General features: G+C 41.5%; 2 protein-coding genes across 2 annotated transcripts in view; both read right to left on the bottom strand.

The window, feature by feature from the left end:
- Positions 1-4,944: 4,944 nt before the first annotated feature.
- Positions 4,945-5,836, bottom strand: LOC105719937 (non-histone chromosomal protein HMG-14). The gene has a single exon (XM_012456264.3). The coding sequence runs from the start codon at positions 5,795-5,797 to the stop codon at positions 5,498-5,500; it is 300 nt and encodes a 99-aa protein (XP_012311687.3). The 5' UTR covers positions 5,798-5,836; the 3' UTR covers positions 4,945-5,497.
- A 2,226-nt stretch (positions 5,837-8,062) lies between these two features.
- Positions 8,063-10,829, bottom strand: part of KLHDC1 (kelch domain containing 1) — a 62,695-nt gene continuing 59,928 nt past the window's right edge. Inside the window, exon 13 of the mRNA XM_012456267.2 lies at positions 8,063-9,629. Within this exon, the coding sequence (XP_012311690.1) occupies positions 9,461-9,629 (169 nt within the window). The 3' untranslated portion in view covers positions 8,063-9,460. The remainder of the gene's footprint in view (positions 9,630-10,829) is intronic.

The following is a 10,829-nucleotide window of genomic DNA, read 5'->3' as shown; positions in this document are numbered from 1 at the left end:
GGGCTCCGGAAGCGAGAACGCCGCTCAGCGCCCCCAGCGCTGGGTCCTCCAGCCGCCGCCGCCGCCACCTGTGGCCTGGGCACTGCAGTTCTGTGGGGCCAGGCGACTTCCAGTAGCCCTTCGAGTCTTTTTTCGCCGAGGGAACCGCAGGGATAATGCCCTGAATCGCTCGCTGAAAGCTGCTAAATTTTAGCTAAATTGCCGCAAAAATTTTTTTTCTTCCCAAGAATTCCTATTCGTTTGATTGAGGGATGATCTCAGAGAGCGCACAGCCCTGACAGGGGCACCAGAATTGCTCCACTAGGCAAGTTTCTGGTCTCGCCTTAGAGTGGAAGCAGGCCCTGCTGTCCTGCGGGTGCGAGGGCCGAAGCTCTGCTCTCCAGCGGGGCCCAGCCCGATCCCCGCGGCCTCCCCCGAGCTCCCGCCGACCCCGCCTGGCGCCGCCTCTGCAAGGATCTGACGTTACCGCAGCCGCTGCCGCTAGCGGGGCTGCAGAGTTGGCTTGAAAAGCGTTTCCGAAGCTACCACCACGCTTTTCTTCAGAGAGGAAGGCGGATCCCTTTCACGCACACACAGCTTTCTTTTATTTTCTATGATACCTTTCAGTTGGGCCAAAAGAAAATTACGAGTTGCTGTAACCTCAACTTGATACCTCACCTGTAAATATAGGGTGGGACAAAAATACATCTTAATTTCCTGATCTCACAGTGCCTCTAGAATTTATCCTGTTTGGTGGGAGGGGCGTGCTTCATCATTATCCTCCATTTCCCTCATCTTCTGGTTGGGAGCACTCCGTAGAAAAGAAATACTTTGAACAATAAAAGGCTTTTAAAAAATATATTAAAATGTTTATAGCCTGAAACTCCTCCCCTAGATGCTGCCAGTGTGTTTACTTGAACTCAAGAACTTGAAAGTTACTTAGGATTAATTAAAGCCTTCAGGGAAGCAAATCACCTCGAGGCTGTTGAAACCTCATCTGCTATCCACCCTGGTCGGTGGCCGCATATCTGTCCAGCTCACATCACAGGATTTCTTGCAGTAGTGTCTTCTCCCAGTGGAATTATGCTTAATAGACTTTGGGGTTAACAAAGTTCCTTGTGAACCAACCGTGTGAATCTGATCAAGTCACTTAAAAACCTTGAGCTGGCTCCCGTCGTCCTTAGCAGAGTCCAAAACTGGTATCATGGCTGGGCGCGGTGGCTTACGCTTGTAATCCCAGCACTTGGGAGGCCAAGGCGGGCGGATCACCTGAGGTCAGGAGTTCCAGACCAGCCTGTCCAATATGGTGAAACCTCGTCTCTACTAAAAATACCAAAAAATTTAGCCAGGAGTGGTGGCCAGTGGTGCCTGCAATCTCAGCTACTTGGGAGACTGAGGCAGGAGAATCGCTTGATTCCGGGAGGCGGAGGTTGTAGTGAGGCGAGACGGCGCCATTGCACTCCAGCCTGGGCAGCAAGAACGAAACTCCATATTAAAAAAAAAAAAAAAAAATCTGTCACAGTGCTGTGCAAGATCCAGCATCGTCCAGCCCTGGCTTACCTTTCCAGATTCGATTCCTGGCTGTCTCCTCCTTCCAGCTACATTACCCTTCTATCAGTTCTTTAAATACACCTAGCTCTTTTTTTTCCCTCACTCTGTCGCCGAGGCAGGAGTGCAGTGGCATGATTTCGGCTCACTGCAACCTCCGCCTCCTGGGTTCAAGCAATTCTCCTGCCTCAGCCTCTTGAGTAGCTGGGACCACAGGCAAGCGCCACCAGGCCCAGCTAATTTTTTTGTATATTTAGTAGAGACGCGGTTTCGCCATGTTGACCAGGCTGGTCTTGAACTCATGACCTCAGGTGGTTCTCCCACCTCACCCTCTTAAAGTGCTGGCTTTACAGGCATGAGCCACCGCGCCCGGCCACAACACCTAGCTCTTTTTAGCTCAGGGCCTTCACACTTGCTGTTCCCGCTCCCTGGAAGTCTCTCTCTCTCTCTTTTTTTTTTTGAGACGGAGTCTCCCTCTGTCGCCCAGGCTGGAGTGCAGTGGCATGATCTCAGCTTACTACAACCTCCACCTCCCGGGATAAAGAAATTCTCCTGCCTCAGCCTCCCAAGTAACAGATTACAGGCGTCCGCCACCACTTCTGACTAATTTTTGTATTTTTAGTAGAACTGGGATTTCACCATGTTGCCCAGGCTGGTCTCAAATTCCTGACCTCAAGTGATCCTCCTGCCTCAACCTCCCAAAGTGCTGGAATTACAGGTGTGAGCCACTGCACCTGGCCATAATTTATTCTTCATGTCTCAATTTAGTTGGAACTTCCTTGGGGAAGCCTTTCTGGATCTCCCAGGCTACTTTTAGGTTTCCTGTTAGACGCTGTTAGTATCCTTGGTACTTCTCCAGACCACTTCTTAAGACCATCATGTAATTACTTGTCTATTGTTAGTTTCCCCTGTTAGATTCTAAGCTTAAAGTATGAGCTTAACTTGGGAGGCCTCTTGCTGCAAGTTGCAGAACTACCTTCTGTCAAACTACCTTCTCCTCTGAATACAGCTAATCAGCTAACACAGTCACCTTAATTATCAGGTGAATCTAATTGTGTTATCAAATCCTCTTACTGAAGGACTGGTTATTGTTTATCTTGAGAGCATGTATATAATGTGTTGTATCTGCTTGGCTATGTGAAAAGGTGAGATTTCTTTGTCCTTGCAATTTCCTAGTAGATTGCCTGTGATGCTCATCACATTCTGATTTAATGCTTATTCAACAAATCAAACCGCTTTCTCTACTACCTTTGTGGAGATGTTTTCTGGGTTGGGAAATATTTTGCTTTTAATTCTATTTCCCCAACAGAGGCACACAGAAAATATTTGTCACAGGTATGAGTGGGTTGCCATGGTAATGGAAGAGATTACTGTGGGGATCAGGAATAGACCGAGGAATGTATTCTAATATCATACTTACAAAATCCTTATAAAAGAGTCTCTCTTTGAATCAGATCGTTGCTTGACTCCTGTGGCGTTTAAAATATAATCACTAACATCTAAGTTTCTACCCATTACATTCTATCCTTAGAACCATAAGGGGCCACGGCTTCTAGGGGACTAAATCTAGTACCATAAGCATTTCTTGATGCATTAATCAATACATCTTTACCTAGAGTCAAAGATATATGTTGAATATGTATATATTTCTTTTTCTTTTTTTTTGAGATGGAGTCTTGCTCTGTTGCCCAGGCTGGAGAGCAGTGACACAGCTCACTGCAACCTCTGCCTCCCGGGTTCAAGCAATTCTCCTGCCTCAGCTTCCTGAGTAGCTGAAACTACAGGCATGTGCCACCATGCCCAGCTAATTTTTGTGTTTCTAGTAGAGATGAGGTTTTGCCATGTTGCCCAGAATGGTCTCAATCTCTTGACCTCAGCCTCCCAAAGTGCTGGCATTACAGGTGTGCACCATAACACCTGATAAATTTTGAATTTTTAGTAGAGATAGGGTTTCTCCATGTTGGTCAGGCTGGTCTCGAACTCCCGACCTTAGGTGATCCACCCACCTAGGCATCCTAAAGTGATGGGATTACAGGGGTGAGCCACCGCACCCGGCCGGGTCACTGAAACAGATTAATTGGTCGTACTATAAACAGAATTTCTCAATGTATAAAACTATGGTTGCAAGCCCCGTGGGTACCTGGAGACCTTTTCAGGGGCTCCTTAAGGAACTTTCTGTGTTAACTATGTATCTGTGTGACGCCAGATTTTCTTCACATAAATCAGCCCGTTGTGGTGTCTCATGCCTGCAATCTCAGCACTTTGGGAGGCCAAGGTGGGCGGATCACTTGAGGTGAGGAGTTTGAGACCAGCCTGATCAACATGGTGAAACCCCGTCTCTACTAAAAAAAATACAAAAATTAGCTGGGCGTGGTGGCATGCACCTGTAATCCCAGCTACTCAGGAGGCTGAGGCAGGAGGTTGCAGTGAGCTGAGATTGCACTACTGCACTCCAGCTTGGGCCACAGAGCGAGACTGCATCTCAAAAAAAAAAAAAAAAAAAAATCAAAAATACAGTGTGGGCTGGTGCCATGGCTCATGCCTAAATTCCCAGTAGTTTGAGAGGCCGAGGCAGGTGGAGTACCTGAGGTCAGTAGTTTGAGACCAGCCTGGCCAATATGGCGAAACACTGTCTCTACTAAAAATATAAAAATTAGCCAGGTGTGGTGGCGGGCACCTGTAATCCCAGCTACTTCAGAGGCTGAGGCAGGAGAATTGCTCGAACCCTTGGGGGCACTGTGGGCAGCCCCCTACCCAGAGGGCTTGTAGCAGCCAGGGGGTGCTGGGGTGCTGCTATTCACCCTCTGGCAGGGGCTTTATCTGGGTGTATGTTTTAAAGAGATATGTCTCCTAATATCACCATCAGGTTGATATGGGTGTATATTTTAAAGAGATATTACTCCTAATATCTTAGTTGTTGTAGAACATGTTTGAACACTTTTTGATCTTGTTTGTAATATTCAGCGTATGTCATTACTCGTAATATCAAAGTATGTGTAAAGTATTTCTGTACACCCCGTGATATTATTCGTAATATCTTAGGGAGAGATACTACGAGACACAGGTATGGCCACTCCTCTGTGATATGGTTCCTAATATTCAGGGGGACCCTGGGTGATATTACTCACCATATGGTGGGTGGTTGATGTGGGTGTACATTTTTTTTTTGTTTTGTTTCATAATTGAGATTTCATTGGTTGAGGATCAGTACAGACATTTCAATTTGTACACAATTCTTAACATACGTAACAAAAATCTAAAAAGCCATGTATTGTAATTCTTTTTTAAAGTTATTCCAGTGACTTTCCAGCTTAAAATTTAGATACAAATTTTCCTTACGAGGCTATCAATTACCTGTATATTCACATGTTGATAAGCTGTTACATGTGTCCCAACAATTCACAACTGAATAGCATGTACACTACATATTCAAATTTTTAATCGTTCACAGCACAGTAACAAAGTTATTAGGAAAACAGGACTACCACACCAAAGATGTTACAGAGTGCACACAATTCTGACAGGGAGAGCCACGATCAGAGTGGTTTTCTTTAGGAAACAATTCTACTAAAAAACAACATGGGAATAGAAGTAATTTAAAATGTTCAAGACATTAAATGCAGGACTGACTCCATATTGCCATTTAATATGCTTTGTATTATAGGATATAAAAACTAAACCCTCATCTGTGGAAAGTTAAGCTGACACCCGAGACAGTCAACGCCTCCCATAATTCAATATCCCACACTATTTTCTGGTTGTACCAAAAAATAAACAACCACAAAATGATTTCACCTCTTAAAAAAAAGCATTTACACTTAAAAAATGGGATGAGGTGGGATTCCCTCCTTCTTAAAAATGTTTCTAGAGCTACTAAAAAACTTGCATTTACAAGATAGTTGATAAAAATATTCCTCTGGATTGTACAAGAAGGGAGACAGGGACCACTGATAAGACATGGTATACGCTGTTAATCAGACTTGGCTTCTTTCTCTCCTGCTTTATCGGAGGCTGGACTCTCCTCAGTTCTCGTTTCCCCGTTTTCTGCAGGTGAATCTTTAGTTTCTTGGTTAGCCACTTCAGTCTGTTTTCCCTTTGCTCCCCTTTTCCCTTTCGTTTGCACTTTTTTGTCTGAAGATTTATCCTTCGCTGCTGCCTTTTTCGGCTTCGCTTCCACTTTTGCAGGAGGTTTCGCGGACAACCGCGCGGATCTCCTCTTGGGCTCTTCCTTGGCGGCCCCTTCGGCGGAGCTGACCTTCCTTTTGGGCATCCTGGCGGCGGGGAGGCGTGTGCCGGGTGCCTGCGGGCCGCGGCGCGCCGAAAGCCTTTGCGAAGCTGGGCTGCCTGGCCGCTGCCACTCCTCCCGCCGCCCGAGCTCGTGGGTGTACATTTTAAAGAGATGTTACTGCTAATACCACCGTCGGATTGATATGGGTGTATATTTTGAAGAAATATTACTCCTAATGTCATAGCCGGTGTAGAGTATGTTTGAACACTTTGTGATATTATTCCTAATATTCAGCATGTGACGTTACTCGTAATATCAACGTATGTGTACAGTATTTGGGTAAACCCTGTGATATTCATAACATCTTAGGGAGAGATATAACTTGTAATATCTAAGTGGCTGTACGCCATATGTGTACACTCTGTGATGTTAGTGGTAATATCCTAGGAAGAGATGACACTCCTAATATCACAGTGGGAGTACACCATGTGTGCACATCCATTGATATTACCTGTAACATCCTAGAGAGAGATTACTCCTCCTATCAAACTGAGTTTACATCCTGTAATATTATTCAATATCCTAGAAAGATATTTCTCCTAATAGCACAGTGAGTGCACACAATGCATGTATACCATGTGTGCACACTCTGTGATATAATTTGTAATGTCACAGAGAGATATCACAATAAATGTACACACTATGTACATTTATGGTACATTTATTGTGATATTACCATAAATGTACATAATGTGTACATATTATATCACAATAAAGGTATGTGTACACATTGTGTAATATAAATGTACAGATTGTACACATGTACGTTTATATGTATTTTGTGCACATATTTACATCACAATAAATGTACAGATTGTACACATTATGTACATTTATTGTAATATCTCAGTAAATGTACACATTAGGTGTACATTCTGGTATATTACTTTTAGTATATTAGATAGATACTGCTAATATCTAAGTGGGTGTTACACCATGTGTGTACACTTTGTGATATCCGTATCCAAAGTAGATATTACTCTCATTGTGAAAGCAAGTGTATACTCTGTGATATTATTTGTAATATACTAAAAAGATATTGCTCCTAAAGTCACAGTGGGTGTATGCCATGTGGTATTATTCATAATTATCTCAGAATTACTCCTGATATCACAGTTGGTGTACACTATGTGATACTATTTGTAATATCTTAGGGAGATTATTACTCCTAATATCACAGTGGTGTATGCCATGTGATATTTTTTGTAATACTCTACAGACGTATTACTCCTGATATCACAGTGGGTTTATATTCTGTAATATCCTTTTAACATTCTAGAAAGACTACTAATATCACATTGTACAACCTGTGCATTATTTGTAATATCCTAGGACAATATTAATTTTAATATCACAGTTGGTGCACGTCCTGTGATGTTATTTGTAACATTCTAAAGAAATATTACTCCTAATATTACAGTGGGTGTACACTCATATTCATAGTGTCCTGAGGAGATATTACTCCTAGTGTCACAATGGGTACACCCTGTGATATTATTTATAATATCCTGGGAAGATATTTCTTCTAGTATTGCAGTGGTGTACACCCTTTCAGTTATTCGTAATATTTTAGAGATCTTACTCATAATGTCACAGTGGGTGAGAATTGCTTGAACCCAGGGGGCAGAGGTTTCAGTGAGCCGAGATCATGCCACTGCACTCCAGCCTGGGTAACAGAGTGAGACTATGTCTCAAAAAAAAAAAAAAAAAACCACATTGGTGAAAACATCACTGTGTGTGTCAGCAGACAATACAAAGTTCTAATTTTTTTTTTTTTTTTTGAGACAGAATCTTGCTCTGTTGCCCAGGCTGTAGTGCAGTGGCATCATCTCGGGTGGTCACTGCAACCTCTGCCTCCCATGTTCAAGCGATTCTCTTGCCTCAGCCCCCCAAGTAGCTGGGACCATAGATACACGCTACCATGCCTAATTTTTGTATTTTTGGTAGAAACAGGGTTTCGCCATGTTGACCAGGCTAGTCTCGAACTCCTGGCCTCATGTGATTCTTCCACCACAGCCTCCCAAAGTGCTGTAATTACAGGTGTGAGCCACCATACCTGGCCTCTAAAGAATATTTTTAAAGGTGGTTTTGCAAAGATACTATTTAGAAAAAATAGTATCTGAAGTTCATCAGCATCATAGCATAATAAGGTAATTTCTTCCAAGATGTGAATTACTTGTGAGAGTCATTTTCCAAATCTGTTATTCAGCCTAAAAATAGTAAGAAAGATGAAAACCTACAATGAAATATTTTTCGTACAATCAATTTTAATGTGGTTTACACTGAGAAAAATAAAAACAGTAATTATATACACTTTGTACAATAAATAAAATGTAAAAAAATATTTCAATACATAAATAGAAGCTTTACACATCCAAAATACAGTACATATATGAAATATCTTTCTAAAATTTAATGAAATACTACAAACTACTACAATTTTCATTATAAATTATATATACGTCAATATAGAAATATTTTTCTTTAACATTTTAAATTTAGGATATAACTTGCATGGTAATATTGTGCAGAATAATTTTATATACCAAGCTTTTTAGTAATTAATTGTAATTAGTCAAAGGAAGGGCATGATCATGATAACATGAAGAAAAATTTCTTAATTATGGCAAAAGTACCATTTTTAGGAATATAAAGACACAATGTTTCATTTCTGTATCGATGGTAATGCTGAAAATAAAACGGAAGGTATTAGATTTTTAGTGTCTGTCTTGAACACAACTTGAGTTGTGGGCATGATGGCCCAAAATGGTATGGGCCAAACTGAGGGGTTTCTATAAAGTCAAATTACTAGATTACCATCCTATCTCATTACTTACAAAAATTACTTTAGAAGCAGTCTTCCAAGGCAAAATGTATTTTAATATGTCTCAAAAAGTTAATAAATACACTGCTTCTCAATGTTTCAAAGCCTGTATAATGAATAAACCTCCACTTTATGTACTTTAAAATGTGGTCTTTATATAGAAACTAGACAAACTACTAACTTAGGGGTAATGGGGAGACAACTGAAGATATTTATTCCTCTATTCAAATAAAGGTGAGGAAAAATTATGATGCCCTAAGAATACTTTACTAGGTAAGCATTGAAAAGGGCAGGAGTTCAATTGATTATACCATTCTGGTGTTTGCCTATTTTATAATATTTGGCCGACTGTATTAGTTATTCAAGGAGAACCTTAGGTAACTTTAAAATGACTTCATAAAGTTTGTTCTTTCTGAAAGTTTATATGTAGTGTTTTCACATACATACATGTATTTACACATTTATAAAATTATGTTGGGGATTTCTGAAGTTCTTGATAATTTCTTATTCTCAAATTTATGTAGTCTTTCCAGTAAAGAATGCACACCGAGTTAAAATCTGTTATAACTGTACTTACTTTCAGCAAGAATATTTGTTCTGCAGCTTGTAAGGAAATTTGTTTACAAACATAAATTAATCGACATTAACATCTTTTTTTCCATATATTCCATGGCATATAGTCACTTAACAGAGTATTTTTGTTCCAAATTTTATCCTTTAAATAAAGCCTGCAATTTGGGAGTGTAAATGTATAGTATGATTAAAATGTTAAAACATACTAAATATATAGAGTATATAACAATTTAATTGCTACTGATAAACTAATATTTGTTTTCTGTTTCCTCTTTTTGTACTCTTTGTTCTTCTCGGTGATTAGCTGCAGTCCAAAATGTTATTTTTTTGAGTACTTGTTGCAGAAGTTTGGGAGGTAATAAAGATATCTGACTTTCTAAAATGATAGAATTTTTACCAATGCAGTCAAGGCATGACCTGTAAATAAAACATAACAGAATTATTAGTCTTGAACCTGAAGTTATAATATAAAATATTTATAGTTAAGAATTCTTTCTTTGTACACTGTAGTGTTGGATCATCGCTGTTTTAAAAATTTCTAATTTTCATCAATACATGGTAGATATATTTATGGGGTACATGAGATATTTTGATGCAGACATGCAATGCATAATAATCATGTCATGGAAGATGGGGTACTCATCCCTCAAACATTTATCCTTTGTTATAGCTAAGTATTCTTTTTCTTTTTCTTTTTTTTTTTGAGATGACGTCTCGCTCTTTAGCCCAGGCTGGAGTACAGCGGCACGCTCTCGGCTCACCGCCATCTCTGCCTCCTGGGTGCTGGTTCAAGCAATTCTCTTACCTCAGCCTCCCACCATGCCCGGCTAATTTTTGTATTTTTTAGTAGAGACAGGGTTTCATCATGTTGGTCAGTCTTGTCTTGAACTCCTGACCTCATGATCTGCCTGCCTCGGCCTCCCAAAGTGCTGGGATTACAGGTGTGAGCCACCGTGCCTGGCCTAGTAGTCTTAAAATTAAAAATCATCATGGGACTTCCGCCAAGATGGTCAAATAGGAACAGCTTTGGTCCGCAGTTCCCAGCCAGAGTGAGCCAGAAGGCGAGTGATCTCCACATTTTCAACCGAGGTACCAGGTTCATCTCATTGGGACTGGTTACAGAGTGGGTGTAGCACAAGGAGGGCAAACCGAAGCAGGGTGGGGCGTCACCTCACCTGGGCAGTGCAAGGGGCTGGAGAACTCCCTCTCCTAGCCAAGGGAAGCCATTAGGCACTTTTCTGGATACTCTGGCACTCTGACTCAGATACTGTGGCTTTTGCCATGGTCTTCACAACCCACAGACCAGAAGATTCCCTCTGGTGCCTACAACACCAGCACCCGAGATTTCCAGCACAAAACTGGGTGGCTGTTGTGGCTGCAGCAATTGTTTTTTTTCTCATACTCCAGTGGCACCTGGAACATCAGCGAGACAGAACCGCTCATTCCTCTGAAAAAAAGGGGGCTGAAGCCAGGGAGTCAAGTGATCTGGCTCGATGGGTACCACCCACAGGAAGACCAGTAAGCTACGATCCACTGGCTTGAAATTCTCACAGCCAGCACAGCAGTCTGAGCTCGACCTGGGACATTCAAGCTTGGTAAGGGGAGGGGCATCAGCCA

Source organism: Aotus nancymaae, unplaced genomic scaffold (genome assembly GCF_030222135.1).
Source record: "Aotus nancymaae isolate 86718 unplaced genomic scaffold, 86718_ANA_hifiasm-v0.15.2.pri h1tg000062l, whole genome shotgun sequence".
In the NCBI taxonomy this organism is placed as follows: Eukaryota; Metazoa; Chordata; class Mammalia; order Primates; family Aotidae; genus Aotus; species Aotus nancymaae.
This window is presented reverse-complemented; position numbering and strand designations above follow the sequence as displayed.